The sequence below is a fragment of the Pavona decussata genome, unplaced genomic scaffold (genome assembly GCF_977016875.1).
Source record: "Pavona decussata unplaced genomic scaffold, jaPavDecu1.1 SCAFFOLD_223, whole genome shotgun sequence".
NCBI classification, from domain to species: domain Eukaryota; kingdom Metazoa; phylum Cnidaria; class Anthozoa; order Scleractinia; family Agariciidae; genus Pavona; species Pavona decussata.
In genome coordinates, this window is record NW_028145628.1 from 2798814 (window position 1) to 2817731 (window position 18918).

Consider the following 18918-nt stretch of genomic DNA (forward strand, 5'->3'; position numbering starts at 1 on the left):
CAATGGTGTTACATGGACCAAAGATCGATGATTGGGGATGCCGCTGAACGTTTTCATAGGAAAATTCAAGATGGCGGACAAAGGTCCGCTCGTTTTTAAGGTTGCAAAAAGATACCTGGCTCGTCAGGCTACAGGCCGAAAAATAGGAAAATTTGCTGTACAACGAACTCTTGAACATTTGAAAAGGTGCAATGTTGTCTTGAACCAGGATGTCCAACTGATGGCAATGAACCTTCTTCATCCGGTCGAGAAACACAACAACGGAGCACAGTGAGTTTTGTTTTAAACTCTTTGATGTTTCGTTGTTAAGCCTTTTTATGCTTGCCAAGAGTGGACGCTTAGTTATGATTACATTGTACAACATAAGATCCACAGATTCAAATTAATGGAATAACGTCGTATTTTGAAACGTCATGGGAACATGCCAATTTGTCCCGCACCCTTCTAGAGGGCCATTCCATTAAATGGAATATCTGCAACCCCCCCCTCCCATTGAGGTACTGGGAAATCTGAGGAGGAGGGAGGGGGTCTTCAAGAGTTGTTTCTGAGGGGGCATTTGTGTCGATATCTTTGAACTCTTTCTTTTTTCCTAAGGGGGAATGTGTTGGCACTTTGATCTTAATTTCTGAAGGGGTCAGGGGTGCATATAATAAATGGAATGGTCCAAAGATGGCAAGAAATATGCATTTACCTTTAAGGCTTCCCCAAGCTAAGTTCTCTAGTTCTTTTCACTGCCAATACTCCAGTCCAACCCAGCAGCACTGGTGAGATAGGTAAGGCATGATAGGTCATTCAGTTGATTAGGTTTGCGCGTTGCTGGCCTAGATGGCAGCTTGTTGCGCTTTAGTTTTTGGACCTGCCAATACTCTTCTTGGAGTGGCCCTGCTGGCCTAGCTGTGATGCTGTTGCAGTGCGTTGTTGTGTTTTGTTGTAACCGTTGTTGGCCTAGGTGCAGCTGGAAGTGCCAGAGAAGTGACGCCTTAATATGGTCAAGCAATAGAAGTCACCAGCCAGCCAATTGCCGAGCGGGTTCCCCCAAAATTCATGCTAAACATGTCTATTGGTCCTTAATTTAGTTTATTACTCTACGTTTTATTAAAGCTTGTGTGTTTGGATACTCTAAATGGAACATGCAATGACATTAAGTGACAAAATAAAGGATTGATTGATTGAATTTTGATTTTGCTGAACGATTTTGACTACTCCTTCTGGTTTTTTGTTATATTAATAAAGAATTAAATTGATCAAACTGTTTTTCTGATTGTGATTGCAGCCGTTTTTTCTGGGAGAACTTCCCACAGCTAAAATATAAGAATCCACATGTTAGGTTTTCACGGTTAGAGAAGAAATCAATGGCTGAAGATATTCTTGTGAAATTTGGTAAGATGAACTCCCTTGCTTATGGTGATGTTATCCTCAATATTAATTTTAGCAATTAATACAAGGGTACCCTGTATATAGTGAAACAGCAAACCACCTAATGCTATGTAAATGAAATACTGTACACTCTTTTATTAAGAATATCCAGGCTGAATATTCTTACTAACAGTGTATTTTTCTACTGATGTTAAAGGCTGAAAATATTCTTGTGAATATTCTTAGATTATAGCATTTGACATACATAATTATGTATTACATCTACCGTTCATCGAACTGTCAATTTAGGATCAAACATTTGGCTAGTGCAGGTTTTTATCTAGCCTGCAAACGCAGACGTATTTCCGGCTGTCGCTTCTCTCCGCCAACAATAAATCCTAGTCTGCATTCCCAGGCTAATCTTTATCATTTTATTCACTTTTTGGCTAATGTTGCGGTTAGGGAAAGGAAGAAATATTTTATACGGTTTAGTTATAATTGTATTGTATTTACAAATTTTCAACTCACAAAATTATATTCTTTTCAAAATCTCAGCCTTGGGTTTATTCTTAAAATATGTAGTATTCTTAAAATGTCACAAATTTCAGCCTTGATACTCTTATTTAAAATAAATTCTTATAAAAAGAAAAGAGTGTTGGAATAAGTACATGTTATAAATTCTCAGAAAGAATTTCCAAGCCCCCAGCAGGAATCAAACCCACGACCTTCCAATAACCAGATAACTAGTTTGGATGCTCCAACCACTGAGCTATGGGTGACTCATATGGTGAGCAGGTCACAGGCTTCTTCGCTGAGTCACCCATACATGTAGCTCAGTGGTTAGAGCATCCAAACTAGTTATTGGTCAGGAAGGTCATGGGTTAGATTCCTGCTGGGGGCTTGGAAAATTTTTAGAGAATTCATGTGTGCTTATTATCTATTTCATTTATTCATAATATAAGGGTAGGAATTAATATAAGGGGTGCTCAAACATCTGTGAAATACTAACCTACAAATGCTACATTCCATTGTTCACATCCATCCCTAAAGATGACAAGTTTTTGCTGAGGGGGAGCAGGAATTTTTGTTTAAGGTGGCTCACAACAGTTTCCAGGACTGTCCATCACTTATATTTTGATGCATCTTCATCAGTTGGTACAGTGTATCAAACAAATGCCTAATCATTGGCAAACATGTCATGGGTATTTTCTCAACATGACAGGTTAAGATTGGATAGCAATAATCTATAATTAAGAATAAGTGATCAATGATGTTACCGGTACTTTCATATACAGTATAATTATTATATTATTATAGGTAACAACACTATTCTTGAATGAAATGCCTAAAATTTCTCAAAAAAAAAATGTTAATTAAATTGTATCAAATTTTAATAGCAGATGGACGTCAAGAGAAAATATCAATAACAGAGAAGAATCCTTCGCAGATCATGCAAGAAGTAATAGAAATTTCTGCAGTAACTTCCACAAGGTATGTGTAATGTGTATTGAATTTGCTAAGAGCGTTTTTAGTGGGGGAGTAGTAATGAGTGTTTCGTTTTATCAAGATAAAGAGATTGGAGTACTGATAGTTTGGGCATACACTGTAAGCCCTTCATCATAGCGAACCCGGACTGGACAAAAGTGACAACTGAAAATTAATTGAGAATGATGTATTATTCTAGAAAGTAACACGGGCATACTCAGAAAAAAATCCGAGTGCTCCTATCAGGAGTCGAACCTAAGACCTTCCGATTACTAGTTCGGATGCTCTACTACTGAGCTACAGGAGACTCGTGGGAGCTAAGGCCATTTTTTTCCGAGTATGCCCGTGTCACTTTCTAGAAACTGAATAATACATCATTCTCATTCATTCACCAGGCTGAAAATATACCATTACATTTATTTCATGAAAATAATTATTAATTACTGGACAAACGTTGTATCAGAAGTGGCCATTGTTGCCTGAATTTTGTAGTTTCTTACCCCAGTATAATTATTAGGATTTAAAATGGCCACTCGCGTTATACCTATTGCAAATCTTGCATTATTACAGTGCAACAAACTCAACCTGGGCCACCCAACATTGATCAGCCAATCACAGGTCACGTTTACAACAAAGGAGTCTGGCTTTGGTGGTTTGTAAACCAATAAAAAGCGAGAACATCATTTTCTTTACATTTCAAACTGTTGGTTTTTTCGCTTGAGTTTGTTGCACGGTAAAAAATTGGGTGGATCTTTGCATGTTGATGGTGACTTCCGTTCATTCATTCAATTGTCTGTTGTTATTGTAGAGCTGAAAATTCAGTTGCAGATGAGGGCACGTGATGAATTGGAAAGTGAACGTGTGTGGATGTACATCCTGCATGTAGAACAAGGGAGAAAAAGACTGATCAGATGTAAGATAATAATATTGCCCTCTTAAAGGGGAAGTATCATGGGGTTTTTGGTATTTTTTGTTAAAAATGATGAAATAAGACCTTCAATCAGCTGCCAAATAAATCTAGAATGAGGAGAGGAAAGAAATCGACTCAATTCTTGAAAAAAACAACTCGTGATCTCTGTTCTAGCGCATTTTGGAAACAAAAATGCGAAAACTTGAAAAACTAGCCTAATATTTTTAAGTTTCAATCCATTCCGACCTACTCTGTCTCTGGCCAGAGGCACTAATCGACAGTTTTATTGCACTGGGTTGATAATTTATAACAAAACTTGACAATTATTTTTCTGTTTCTGCTGACAGACAAACATTTTTGGGTTTTGAAATGACAGCAAATTTGCATGATACTTCCCCTTGGATCTCACTGAGGATTAACTCAGCACTTCTGCAGTCATCATCATCATTTTTCTTCTCCCTGACTGGGGAATAGAGCCTTAACTCTTCTTCAGCAGGGTCACAGTATATTTGTTGGTGGTAAAATAGCCTGCATAGCAAGTGTTTGTGGGGTTTTGCACACTGTTCAAATGCTGTTTGAGCATGTGAAAATCTGTTTCTTTCACTCTCATCTCAATATCTACACGGTTAAAAGGCAAAAAATGCACAAAACACCTAACAGAAACACTTGCTATGCAGGCCAGTTGAAAAATGGAGGATGCAAAATTCTTTCAGACTTGCAAGTTGTGTTGATACAGTACAGATTATATGACGGTCAAAATTTATTACCGGTAAATCTCCATTTCACAAGGCTTTTGCTTACAGAAAATTCTCAGAGTCTGCAGTTGGGACAAGACTCCAGGCTGTAAAAGTTTAGCTAATCTAGACCAAAAAGGAGGTGCAAAATTTTCAATTAATTTTGTTGGCTACCCTTGTCTATCAGACTTCTGTTATAACATAACAGTGATTTCAATAAGCAAAAACTTTTTAAATTCTATTTATTAAGGCTTTGTCAAAAGTGGCTCATATATTGTACATGATAAATTTTGTAAACTGATGTCAACCAACTGCTGGAAAATTTCTTTTTTTTGTTTTTCTTTAGAAAATTATTATTATAATAAATTCAGACTCCAATCATGTTGTGTACATCATTCTGAAAGCAAATATACTTCTTAATGCTCTCTTAGCCTGTGACTGAATGTCTTGATTAGGGTGATCCAACAGACCTATTAATTCACCATATAATACATTGAGATGTTCTGCAACCACCATCTGCTGTTCCTGTAAAGAAAAGGAAAAGAAAACGTAAAATAAAGAGTTGTTTATTTGACAGAAAAAAGGGTATGGAGATGATTATTATATATCCATTCCAATAAAAATCACTGGAATCAGTTTAATTTTTATTTGCTTTATGCCATGTTTTTGGTTTTGCTAGCAACCTGTAATAATGTTGATTAAAAAGTTGAATGGTGTTCTTGGCAAGAATACATGTACTGTAGTTCTGCAAGCATTCTTGGAACTAGAATTTGTTTTGAGAGGTGTAAAGCGTGCCAGACATGTCCAATATAGACCAATCTCGTACCCAGAGTCCTCAGGCTTTTTGGTCAGCGGGGCGGCGCCAGGAGAGACTCTGGGATAATGGAATTTCTTATCCCAGAAAACGTGGGATTCCGGTCTTAGTGCGCATGCTTACGATTAAAACGGAAGTCAAATGCCCCAAAAAGGCAGCCGTGTTATTGTTATTGGGCCTGAAGGTTTTATCGGGTCTTGAAAGTGTTCGAGAAAGCCAAAATTGATTTTTCCACCCGATCAAAAGGAAGTAGATTTTTTTCCCGTAAGAGCGGATCAAAGCAACTGGATTTTTTTTCATGTAAGAGCGAGCGAAAGGTGGACTTGATTCGACGTTGCTACAACAGACAAGTAACATATTTCTTTATTACTGTTTATACTTACAAATAAAAAAGGAACCATCACCTCTCCTCTCACAGAACTGAGCAGCTGACTGTGTATTGAATTTATGTTCAAATTACCTTCTCCCCTTCCCTTAACAGTTTACGTCCAAATGGGATTCAATGAACACATACATGTTACCATTTGACAATAATTTAAATCACCTCTTAATATTAGTACTAGTAATATTTACTGTCGTAAATTAAGGTTTTTTTTGTCCCAAAAATTGTTAATTTTATTAGACTGAATTGTGTGTACGCTTTTCTTAAAGTGAATTTAAGAAAGTCATATGTGTTCGAGTGCAAGCTAGTACAATTTCAACATCAGCATGTTTAATACATGCCATGAATTCAAGAGCAGCTTTGGAGTTTTTCTTTCTGAATCAACATTCCTTTTGCCTAGCTTTTGGCAAAACTGATAGAGAGTGTTCACATCTTGCATGCTTTTAGTGCTGTAGAGTTGCTCCCAGGTATACTAATAATGTATCTAGAAATAAAATGAAGTAGTATAACAGAGATTGGATAATTGTGTCAACAGGCTTTGAAAATAAGGATAGTGAGTTGTGTTGAGGTTTAATTTGTTAACTATTCTGCCTTACCACAGAGTAATTATATGAGAACTGTATGGAGAGTGGTGATCATGCCACCTCTCATCAGTAAATTGGTTATAATGTGATTGTTGAGCTAGACTGTTGATAACCTGACTATATTATATTTCATTTAGTCAGTAAATGTCTATACCGTGCATATAATCTCCTTAGTCTGTTCTTGTATACATGTAATCAAGGTAAAATAATTTAAAACTATCTTATGTGAGTTCTCTTGTAATTTTGGGTGCAGTGTAGGAAGCACAGCGAAGGGGTCGAAAGATTGGGGAAATCGTGTTTATATTATAAATTGAAATAATTTTGGTGGGTCCTGACTTCATCTGGTTGTGGAGTGCACACTTTAAGTAAGAGCTGAGTCAGATAGCTCAGATACTGACACACATTACCTAATGTATTCTGATTGATTAGGGCACATTACTGGTAAATTGATAATTGCTGAGGGATTTGCCATTTCTTTTGAGTACTGGATGGTGATGTGATTTGGTATCACACGTTTAATTGACTTCAGGCTAGGCAAGGGAAGTATTATACTCAACCAACACTCTGCTGAATTGTATAATATAATCTCCTCTCTGATCTTGCAGCTCTTGCTTTGACGACAGATGATTACTATTGTCAAACTCCCCAATATCCTGAATGATTGGCACAGTGTTGTGAGACCTTTGCTGAACTGTGTAAATTATCCAGCACTTGTGGGAATTTGTGGTCCCTTGACAATAATGTTAGCTATAAACTAAAACTGAAAATTGTCAAACGTGACTCTTATTTCAAGCCCTTCCTGGGCTCTGATTGTCTATTAGGCCACAATGTAAGTCATCCAGCATATTGCATAATGTTTGTGGGACTGGACCAAGCCTTATCAGCTGCATCGATCAAATGTCTAGAACAATAGAAATACACATTCAAAATAATAATTCAAAATCATTTAAATTTGTCATACCATCAGTTACAAAACTATATCTAAAAAGATGTTTCAAATTTCTTTTTAGCTGGTTAGCAGAAAAAACAATAAGGCTATAAGTGATGTTTCTTTAACCCATAAGATAGATTGAATAGTAATTCTTTTTTTTTGGGGGGGGGGGGGGGAGGGTCTAACAAGCATTGACTGTAAAACTTCATGTTTCATCTATAATCACTCTATAATTAACAGTTTTGTTAACAAATTATACTTAAGAATTCTACATACTTGATGAGATAATGGTTACACATAATTTTATTAGTTACCCCTTAACAGGGAAGGGGAAGGGAGTAAAGGACCCATATTGGAATCCTTGAAATGTTCAACATATTTTATAGACTTGTCACTCTTTAATAAATATTGAATGCAGTTTTTTTGCAAGCTAGTATTGTAGTGTCTGAAAGTTTTTCTTTTGTTTGATTATCAGTGCAAAATAACAATAAACGGTAGGATTCACTGAGAAGTATAATTTTTATGCTTAAACCTGCTGGCTACCACAAATTTCTTGCTAATATTTACTAGCAATAATAATTACACGAATGAATATTACATGAAGAAATGATAGACGGGGTTGTTTTCACCAAATTATTCAGTAAAATCCATCCACTGCCAAAATAATCATGTCAGTAAATTTACCAATTACAAGTGGAGTGTTTGATAAGGATATAATTATGATGAAAGTGGTCACTTTCTGCACAAGGCTGTGCAAGCATTATCTGCAGGTCATATGCCACACAAACTTGGGGTACTTGGCTTCCATGTTTATGTACAACGGGTACACTTGCAGTGGAATGAAATCGAGCAGGGGCCTTCTCTTGTATCTCCTCAATATAATAGCGTCCCAATTGAACCCTTTAAGGGAAGACTTGGTGTTCTTCCTTATAACATATAGCACAAGTCAGAAAGTCACACCACCGCTCATCTATTTTTTTTTTCAACAACTGGTACTTTAGGCATGATTGCACACTTGTCTACAAGGGAACCCACAGTTTCCTTGTCTCATACTTCTTCAAATATGGAGTATTTGTATGTTTTGTCAGATGAAGGGAAAAATAATATTTTAAAAAAGTTAGATTGTTTTTACTTACATATTAATGTCAGTACATTAACAGAGTACAATTAAACTATCATTACCTTCAAATTTTTGCCATCTTTATTTTAAACTCAGTGTACATTATTTGTTTAGTTATAAAAAAACTCCAAGCAATATATTATGTAATAACTTTTGTATATCAGTTTTAAGATTGGGGAGGCTTAATATTCATAAGCCTCATGGTATCTTTTATTGAGCCTGATCCTCTCCACTACTTGAGTTTTTTTTTCTTTTATTTGTTTGTCTGTGTACGTGTGGGAAATAAATAAATGTAAAGATTTTAAGGTACTTCTGCATTTCGAAGTCCAGCTTTAGGCTTCAGTATATTTATCTACACATGTTTTTTGACTGGTCAAGTTGGGTGACTCTTCACTGTCACAGTGTGTTGACTTTCTTGCAGAGAAGATGGTTGTGAGTAACAGGCAACAAGTCTTTATTCTCAACTGCCCCTATATACTGTAAAAGTAAACTTCAAATCTGTATGTACTATTACATTTGAGATTAAACTTCATCTGAAGGTAACCTAAAACCACGGCCTTATACACTTTTTAGGACAAATAATTAATTGTTCTTATTTTGCATGGAATATGGAACAGTGAGAAAAAAATCTGACAAAATTTCTCAAAACAAAATCTCTCAAAATTTAAGAAAAATGTTCAACACACCATTACCTCCGCCTGAAATGGCAAACTGGCCAATGGGCCGTGACTGAAAAAAGTGAAACTTTTGCTCTCGTGTGCGGCGTTTGATCATCGTGAAGATGTCTTCAGCGTTTCCCTTGTGGCAAAACCGAAAGGGAATTAATCGAAACGGAAACCTGAGATGGACTCCACTCCACAACAGATCAGTCATCTCCAAATTTTTATCCACAACAAAATTTATAGATGTTAAAGAACTTCTCTATTTTTCCATGATAACCTTCACTAGTAAATAACATGTTCGAATTATTCACAACGTTGACGACACCAATGTCCTCTCTATTACGTTTAATGTTTCCATACTTGCGAACGGCTTCACCAATTCGTTCTCCTACCGCTTTTTCTCCCAAACTGACCAATGATATTTTTCCGAAAATAATTTTTCATAACAGCAACAGTAATCAGTTTAAGCTGTTTGCATTTTGCCGTGATTTACCGTCGTATGACAGTAGTGGCAAACTTCCTACGATAAAACGGCTGATGTTTAGCCGGCTAGAAATTGTTTCACTGACATAATTCAAAACCTGTCTTTGAATTGGAGTGTTTCTAATTTTTGGTGTGAAAAAAATAAAATAAAATAACCGTGACACACACATAAAAATTACAAAACTCCGAGTTTGGCATTTCAAATCTCCCTCCAAAACAAGGAAAGTTGGTAGGGGGGTTTCCGGTTTGGTTAACTTCCGCAAATGACCAACGGACTTCCTGTCGGTCTTCCATTGTTATGCAGACGACCAATCAAAAAAATGATATTTTTCCATTATCCCAGAGTCTCTCCTGGCGCCGCCCCGCTGACCAAAAAGCCTGAGGACTCTGGGTACGAGATTGAATATAGACAAACTGATACGGTCTGAAAACACAGCCTTGCGATCCGTACGGTTTGATAAACTGATACGGTCTGAAAAAAACAGCCTTACGATCCGTACGGATCGTAAAGACAATTTTCGGTCCGTATACAGTCTGACAATTGCATCTCATTACCTGAGCGACGGGTGAACGTTTTGACGATCCGTACGGTCTGTACAGATCGTAAAGGCACTTTGCGGTCCATATACGGTCCGTAAATTGCATCTCATTAAGGACGCTAAGAATATTTTCGCGTCTTATCTCAGAGAGGGGCTTGCATGGTTTGACGATCCGTACGGTCTGTACAGATCGTAAAGGCACTTTTCGGTCCGTATACGGTCCGTAAACTGAATGTAAGTTGAAAAGTAAACAAAATATAACCCAGGGGCCGATGCTGTAAAATACAACAAACATGCTTTCTTCGTTCTTTAGTGTGAGAAACTAAATGATGCGTTTCTTACACTGAAAACATTACAATCGACATGTAAGTTGAAAAGTAAACAAAATATAAACTAGGGGCTGATGCTGTAAAATACAACAAATATATGTTTTCTTCGTTCTTTAGTGTGAGAATCTAAATGATGCGTTTCTTACACTGAAAACATTACAATCGACATGTAAGTTGAAAAGTAAACAAAATATAAACTAGGGGCTGATGCTGTAAAATACAACAAATATATGTTTTCTTCGTTCTTTAGTGTGAGAATCTAAATGATGCGTTTCTTACAAAAAATTACAATCGGCTGAATCCCGCGTTCTTTATGTAAGAGATAAATACCGAGAACGGAGGTATTAATCCATATAATCCATATGGATTAATACCGACGTTCGAGGTATTTATCTGACTTATTTCATGAAATTATTCCTTTGTTCAAGGGGACAAACGCCTGCTAATAAGTACCGTCACACTAAGGTGAGAAACGGAGAACAATAGAAGCAACCTGATGTGTGCGTTTCTCGCAGTACTGCTAATGTAAATGAGGGATTTATCTGTATAAATCCCTCGTTTCAGTTAGTTTAATATTCATGAAGTATGTAAGTTAAATAAAGGATGTTGAACAACAAAAGAAAAATGTGTGATTCATGAAATAAGAACGCCGTTAAGCGTCAGTAAGTGGGACAAAATGAAAATTGGGTCCATGGAAACCTGCATGTTTACCTCGTTCTATCAGCGTGAGCGACCAAATGATGCATTTCTCGTTGAAACAGAAAACAAACTAGAAGTAAACAAAATATAAACTAGGGGCTGATGCTGTAAAATACATCAAATATATGTTTTCTTCGTTCTTTAGTTTGAGAAACCAAATGATGCAATCACAATTTTGTCACCTTCCCTCGACAGAAAGGTTGATTGTTTGGATCAACAATTATTCAATGTATAAATCGCACTAGCTATTGTTGGTAAATTTGCCGCAAACAATCGGGCTCGAGTGTATTCAGCCGGTTCCCATCAACACTATCGTATCTACCAGTCGTTCGGTTTGCTGTTAGGTTGGCATAAGACGAAGTTGTTTTAATCCGCTTTATCAGCGCGCTGGCCGATTTTAAATTCCCATTTCCAAACAAGTTTGATAAAAGATGCCTTATTAAAAAAAGAAACCCCTGAATTTCGTTCATTTATTTTTCTTCAATGTTCTTTCCTTTTATTTAATAAACAAAGGATTCGCGTGACCCGGTTGCCAATAAAAAGTTGTTATAGTTCATCTGTACAGACCGTACAGATCGTCAAAATTTACAAGCCCCTCTCTCAGATAAGACGTGGAAATATTCTAAGTGTCCTTAATGAGATGCAATTTACGGACCGTATACGGACCGAAAAGTGCCTTTACGATCTGTACAGAACGCACGGATCGTCAAACTTTACAAGCCCCTCACTCAGATAAGACGTGGAAATATTCTAAGTGTTCTTAATGAGATGCAATTTAAGGACCGTATACGGTCCGAAAAGTGCCTTTACGATCTGTACCGACCGTACGGATCGTCAAACCGTAGAAGCCCTTCTCTCAGATAAGACGTGGTAATATTCTAAGTGTCCTTATATTTAATGAGATGCAATTTACTGACCTTATACGGACCGAAAGTGCCTTTACGATCTGTACAGACGGTACAGATCGTCAAACTTTACAAGCCCCTCTCTGAGATAAGACGCGAAAATATCCTAAGTGTCCTTAATGAGATGCAATTTACTGACCTTATACGGACCGAAAGTGCCTTTACGATCTGTACAGACGGTACAGATCGTCAAACTTTACAAGCCCCTCTCTGAGATAAGACGCGAAAATATCCTAAGTGTCCTTAATGAGATGCAATTTACGGACCGAAAAGTGTCTTTACGGTCTGTACAAACCGTATGGATCGTAAGGCCGTTTTTTCAGACCGTATCAGTTTGTCTATATTGGACAACCCTCAAGCGTGCAGGGGATGTAGCTCTTTCAAAAAAATGGCAAACATTGAAAGATGTTTGTTTTGCTTTTTTATGTGGAATTGTCTGACTATTAATCTGCATCACAAAATTGTACTAATTTTGCAGCTGCGCCTTTTGCAAGTTTTCTTGCACCTGAACTACTGGGAATCCCAGTTGTCTGGCTTTTGGCTCCCCTGCAAGAAAGCCAATTTTGCCTGTTCAATGCACTGAAAAATCATGAGAAGTGAATGAAAGGCAGAGTTCAAAGCAAAAGAACATGTCTGTACATTATGTTGTCAACCCTCCCTCTCCCTCTGTTCTTATCTGTCAGCAAAAATTAATTTCCTCTTTCCATGGCTTTTTTTCGCTATCACAATCTGAGCTACATATTAAATGAATGTTTGGTTTATCAGCAGAGTTGATAACTAACGGTAAATTGGCCACCGTAAAGAGATTCAAGTGCTGATGTTTGGAGCATTAGCCCTTTGTCAGAACGAATCCAAAAACGAAAGGCTAAATGCTCGAAATGGCAGTACTGGAATCTCTTTACACTGGCCAATGTACCTTTCATTATCAACTCTGTTGATAAACCAAACATTCATTTCTACTCCACTCTGATGCAGCACCAAGGTTTCTTTAGAAACTAAACCTGAAAGGGGTTGCCAATGTTCTCCACACTAAACCCACAACATCCTTGTCCAGCCCTCCTAGTCAGACAATAAGTATCTGTAATTACATGTACCTCTGTATAGTGATCAGGACTTGAGAGTAAGTTGGCTGAAATTGTCACAGCTCGTAAAATGATCTCATCTGTGTTGTCTGGCAGCATGAATGTGTGCAGAATTAGCAGTGGCTGTGGGGAAAAAAGGATTATTAATATTAATATTAAAATTAATATTAATATTAACATTATGAATAATACATAGTCACCTGAATCAACAGACAACAGTGATGTCAGAGCTATATGCGAGTGGACAACAATGGCTGACATCCACCTCTCTAAGTAGACACAGCCATGGCCTTGCCACGTACTAACTATTACAAAAATAGCTTTGGCTATAGTCTTCTGGAACAGTCTACCCTCAGCTGCTAGGCAAGCAACATCTCTGACTAATTTCCAACAATTGCTAAATAAATTAATTCCAACACGGCATTCGGGTAAAACAGGCTTTCTTTTAATAGTAAGCAATTTTTTAAATTATAGAAGATTAACCTGTATGCATAGTCTCTCGTAATAAGTTGTAGCTTTTATATTAAATATTATTGTTAATGCCTGATGTTTTTTACCGTGTTCATGAAGATGATGATGATGATGATGATGATGATGGCTGGGTTGGGAAGGGGAGGGGGGGAATGTTGTGACCTTTACAGTGCTAAAATCTAAAATGACTTCTGTCAGAGGTATGGTGGTACATTTTAGGTTATGAGCTGAGAAATATGAGAGGAGGTAAATGTCAGTCAACTGATTTGGTACCTCTTGGGGGTAAAAATTGTTCGGACTACGCCCATTAAGCAGAATTCTCATACCTTTTAGGGGTTCTTTTCAAAATTTCCAATGATCAACCCTGTCATTTTTTAACCTTTTAAAATTTTTAACCTCCCATAACTGAATACAGTGTACCTCTTTTTCAAAAATTAATGGAACACTTGTTAATTAATGGTAACAGCCACATAAAAACCTTAATGAGAGATAGGGCTGCTAACAGACATCAATATTAAAGGTTTCAGTAATTAATAGCTGAGCTTCACAAACCTTAAACTCCAAAAGTCCATCAAGATTGTTAACATTACAAGACAAGTTCACCAGAAGTCTTAAAACTTGCTGCTGCGAATCAAGAGAAAATACTGAAAGTGAAATCACCCTATCTGCTTTGCTTTCTTGTGTTTTTACCACCTCTTTTACATGTAGTTCTGAAACCTAGCACATAGTGTACGTCGTATGATACTGACCAACTGTTGAAGTGAGTAAAAATTGCTTCAAGAAGCTTTAGGAGCTTAGAATAGCAATAAATACACAAGAAAACTTTATCAGACATACATGGGGTCTGGTAAATCAGAATAACTTCAGCTTACTGAAGGAAAACTGTTCTTTGGCATTATTTTTAGACTGAAGTTCAGATTCATACAAACCCTCCTATTATCGTGTGTTTTGGTTGCCTTTGTTAACATTAACGCACACAGATTAGCTACAGTGATTTCATCTGCAATTTACCTGAATTTGTCTTGATAATGACTGACTAAGAATACTGAAATATTCCTGCACGCCTGTCATGATTTCATCATGGGCAATATTTGTTGCAGATAAGTTGACCAATAGTTTCAAATGTTCCGTGACAACATCTTCATCCTTGGAAATATCACAGTATTCAAGATTTTTTATGATTTCAAACACACTGTCCTGAAAGAAAAAAAAAATACAGTGAACTCTTTTACAAGGCAGACACCAGTAGGAGGAGCTCAAACTGTCCAATGTACAGCAACAGAAAAAAACATGGAATTCAGTGGAGCTTGAGCCAGCTATGGATGTGTGCCTTAGGGAGGTGTCTGGAGTTCAAGGAGTGGCTAATAAGGAAAGTACTGGAAGTAGTTTCAAGTGGCTCTTATTATTTTCAAATTATGAGTTCACCATCTTCATGGTCAACCTGCTTCAGGCTCTTGAATAATAAGTTATCAGAAGTAATATTGGTTCTTCAAGCATCCCAAAGTAAGGGCACCACCAAAGCAGGCGTTTTATGGAGGAAACATGATGGTCAAGGCATCCTTGTTCCAGAAGGAAAACTAAAGCTGGACGTCCATTGCAAACACTGTCTAAACATTACCACACAATGAGAAAATGGATGGAAGTGAACCTGAAGGTGGTGAGGAGAGTGAAATGGACTGTACACAGGATGCACATGTGTTATACTCCATGTCACAGATTCTCTGATTAACACCCTTGTTGAGATTAAAGTTTCTCTACCCTAATACTACAGGATGTAGGCTTGATTTCTGCCACTCTCTCAAGTTTGGTCTTTGTTCCTCCTGCCCTTTGAGCAAGGGTGAGCATGGGCTTATTTCCTGAACAGTGGCTGGTGCCTGTAATCAAGCCTACCGTAATACATGTACTGTACCTTTAAACTTTCCTGGTTTGCTTCATTCATTGATAAATTTGACAGCACTTGAGCTGCCTTGATGCTGATCGCTTTAGTTGGGTGTGTCAAGAGAGCTACTAGTTGAGGTAAGCCCCCACACTCACGAATGGCATTCTGTAGATAAAAAACATTTCATGAGCAGAACGATAAACATTGGATTCAATCAACTATGTTTACTTCAATCAATTTATGAGTAATGATAGTAAGACATAGTAATGACAGTGAGAAAACTTTTGCCTTGTCTTAGAAAGTTTGGGCTTTGGGAAGGTGTCAGGCTCTCAGTGGGGAACATCTTCTGTAAACATAACATTTTCCTAAGAATAATTCTGATGATAATTCTGATAATGCAATGGATGATAAAATATTAAATTTATATCTATCTATGGCTTTACAGTAAGATGAAGCAATCCCACCAAGAATGAAATGTGATATTGGATTTTTAAAACACGGATTTTACGATTCTGAATAGAAGTCTTGTATAAGCTGACATGTTGACATGAAATATCTTCTGAGGAAGGTTATGGGTTCAAATCATGTACAAGCTAACTCTATCTTTTATAGGTTTTTCCTTTGCTTTTGCATTTATCATAATAATCCAATCTTCAAACAAAGAATGCATAATTCCAATAAAATTAAAAGTGGATCCAATTGTGGATTTGTCAACTGCGTAATGCATAATAGATTTAGATTAGCCAGGTTTCTGATATCCATAATGAAGAAAAAACAGGATGCAATCAAAATTGTTCTGCAAGGGCGCAGAATATTGTCACCATCACTGCCATCCCACACTAATCACTCTCTCGCGCACAGGCAACCCAGGCTATCTAATCTGGTGATTCTCACCAGAGCTAATTCTTCACCTGGTTTCTCGTAAATGCAGAACAGTTCAAAAGAGCTACAAGAAGCTTGTATAACATGTGGTCCTGTACTCTTTCTAGCATTCTCAGCAGAGAGGATATTGTCTTTTTTGTAAACTCTCCGTGTCCATTTTCCTTCAAAATTTCCACCAGCTCCAACTCCTCTGTGAAGGAAGTTGAGTCCTTTTCGCCTTGATCTTTCATCGAAGAATCTAATATATCTGCATTGCTTCCTTTCTTTCTATTTCTTTTGCAGTCTCTCAGATAATACAGACTGACTGTCACCGCAAGGGCTGCAAACGCTGAGCAAACCGCATATAAAACTATCCGTGCTTCCCTCCCCCCACCCTCCATGTTTGATTTATTTGGTACGTCATGTAGCCAGACATGATCTTCCTTGTAACCGCTCCTGTGTGCGGAAGGAGTGGTGTCCAAGGAAAACATGGAACCCGTGTTGGGGATTTTTGATCACGAAAGTTTTGAAGATGATGAGAATTTTGATGAAACAAAGGTTCCATCTTCCGGTTATGAATACCTTAGGAGAGTTCAGTAAGTATGATTTTTCCAGTTAATTATCAGAGCGTTTCCTGTTTTCATCAAACGATGTGGAGCACCTCAGAAGTTAAAGGGGAAGTATCACGAAAATTTGATGCCATTTCAAAACCCAAAAGCGTTTGTCTGACAACAGAAACAAAAAATAATTGCCTAGTTTTGTTATAAATTATCACCCCAGCACAATAAAACTGTCGATTATTGCCTCTGGCCAGAGACAGAGTAGGCCGGTATGGATTGAAACTTGAAAAATGTTAGGCTAATGTTTTTCAAGTTTTTTCATTTTTGTTTCCAAAATACGCTAGAACAGAGTACGAGTTGTTCCTGTCAAGAATTGAGCTGATTTCTCTCCTCTCATTGTTCTACAATTATTTTGCAGCAAAGTGAAGGTCTTATTTCACCATTTTTAACAAAAAAGGTCAAAAACCCCATGATACTGCTCCTTTAAGGCTCATTTTTAATTTGGATTAAATATATTCATAAGCTTATAATTTATATTGTTGAAAACTGGAGCATTGTATAATGCAATTCGAGCGATTTGATTGGCTTAGAGGCCATGGATATGAGGCATTATACCATGCCCAAGAAATAGTGACCATTACATTGTCTTCTACATGTACTTGTACATGCAAAGCGAAATCAGAAATATCTAGCAATATTTCTTGATTGTTTTTAACTCACGCTTGTTAGATATGAGATGATTATAGCCAACTCGGTGCTACGCGCCTTTTTAGCTATCTGTCATCTCATATCCAACGCACGCTCATGGAATAATTGTTAAATATCAAGAGGTATTAAATTTAATATTATTATTACTCGGGCCGTAAGGCGGACTGAGTTAAGGTTTCGGTAGCATTATCAAATTCTTTTTTCTTTTTGGGGTCGCGATGGGCCGAAAGATAAGACTTCGGGCCACAAGTTATTGTTCTCGGTCTCATTTTTTGTACTTGGCTGGTACGAGTTACGTTTTCTGTTGTGTTATCAAATTCTTTAAATTCTCGGTCGCGCTCTTTGTTTTCGGGCCGTGAGGAGTGTTTACAATATGCGAGCCAGACGTGCGAGGCATGAACAAAACATGCGAGGCATGCAAGGCATGAACAACCCCAACATAAATTGCTAACCGTTAAGCTAACTGGGGAGCTATTTAAGCTAACCTAAGTGCTATTTAGGCTCACTGGAGTGCTCTTTAGGCTAACCGGAGTGCTTTTTAGGCTAACCTGAGTGCCTCATGGTTAGTTTTGTTTAACTGAAAATTTGGCAACTAAATCAGTCTATGACCTCGCGGGCCAAGATAGATAAAGATGTCTCACATTTACTTGTAGGCTTTACGCACCACACAGTCAAATATGGCCCGAGTATAAACTGGAAACAGCTTCTTGTTAGATAAAGGTTACATCACATCTGAGGTCTAGGTTGTACATAGGATCAGGAGCTTAACCAGTTACATGTATCTTGACGTAACACTGAGCAACTAGATATAACTCAGGGGGACTATAAAAGGTCAGGTCACAGGACATAGGTCAGAATAAAAAGAAAAGAAAACTAAGAAATAAATCATTGTAGCATTATTGAGACTCACAAGATAGTTACAGACTGTCTTAGCTTTTAACATCTGCTGGATGCAAGCTTTAAAGCCACAAAACAGTGGAGGTACATGTCAGCTCCAAGAACACAATACCTGTTGAAGCCACAAAGCAAGGGAGTTGAAAACAACTGCAAGTAGTTATAGCTCTTGAAACTGAGAGACAACAATGAACTGACAGATTCTGAATGAAAGGCACCACTGCCCCTTCTGGCGACATGTCAATCTTAGTAATCTCAGATCTTAGAGTAATCTAAATTTTGTCTTTCAGTCTTGAAGCAAGACAGTTCCCAGATGTTGTGGTGGCTGATCTGGACACCAACAGCTTCTCAAGCAAACAGACTGTTCGAGTAAATGAGGTACTTAAGCTAGACAGTATCTGTAACTGATATTTTACCTAACTTGTTTTATTTGAGATACACTGTAAACTGAAATTTCAGTAGCGTTGTACTCTCTATTAATGTTTTGGTTTTGATACCTCCTACCCAAGGATAGGGTGGGGTTGGGGTTG

The 18918-nt window shown here is 37.4% G+C and overlaps 3 protein-coding genes across 5 annotated transcripts in view; 2 read left to right on the top strand and 1 right to left on the bottom strand.

Moving 5' to 3' along the window:
* The first annotated feature begins 22 nt into the window (after positions 1-22).
* On the top strand, positions 23-4825 carry LOC146459169 (small ribosomal subunit protein mS25-like). Of its 3 annotated transcripts, none has more exons than XM_085090078.1 (4): positions 23-270; positions 1274-1380; positions 2754-2847; positions 3650-4825. In XM_085090078.1, exons 1-4 carry the CDS (start codon positions 38-40, stop codon positions 3681-3683), a joined length of 468 nt encoding a protein of 155 aa, XP_084946204.1. In that variant the 5' UTR covers positions 23-37; the 3' UTR covers positions 3684-4825. The 3 variants fall into 3 exon arrangements, with proteins under 3 accessions (XP_084946204.1, XP_084946205.1, XP_084946206.1); XM_085090079.1 differs by having other exon boundaries at positions 2757-2847; XM_085090080.1 differs by lacking the exon at positions 3650-4825 and having other exon boundaries at positions 2754-2872.
* LOC146459170 (armadillo repeat-containing protein 10-like) lies at positions 4697-16655 on the bottom strand. Its single transcript, XM_085090073.1, has 6 exons — positions 16277-16655; positions 15396-15530; positions 14498-14683; positions 14039-14110; positions 13028-13138; positions 4697-5010 (listed from the first exon to the last, which is right to left on the bottom strand). The coding sequence occupies exons 1-6, from the start codon at positions 16625-16627 to the stop codon at positions 4864-4866; spliced, it is 1002 nt and encodes a 333-aa protein (XP_084946199.1). The 5' UTR covers positions 16628-16655; the 3' UTR covers positions 4697-4863.
* Positions 16656-16665: 10 nt separating this feature from the next.
* LOC146459171 (gem-associated protein 2-like) overlaps positions 16666-18918 on the top strand; it is a 40502-nt gene continuing 38249 nt past the window's right edge. Inside the window, exons 1-2 of the mRNA XM_085090076.1 lie at positions 16666-16822; positions 18679-18766. Of these exons, the coding sequence (XP_084946202.1) occupies positions 16716-16822; positions 18679-18766 (195 nt within the window). The 5' untranslated portion in view covers positions 16666-16715. The remainder of the gene's footprint in view (positions 16823-18678; positions 18767-18918) is intronic.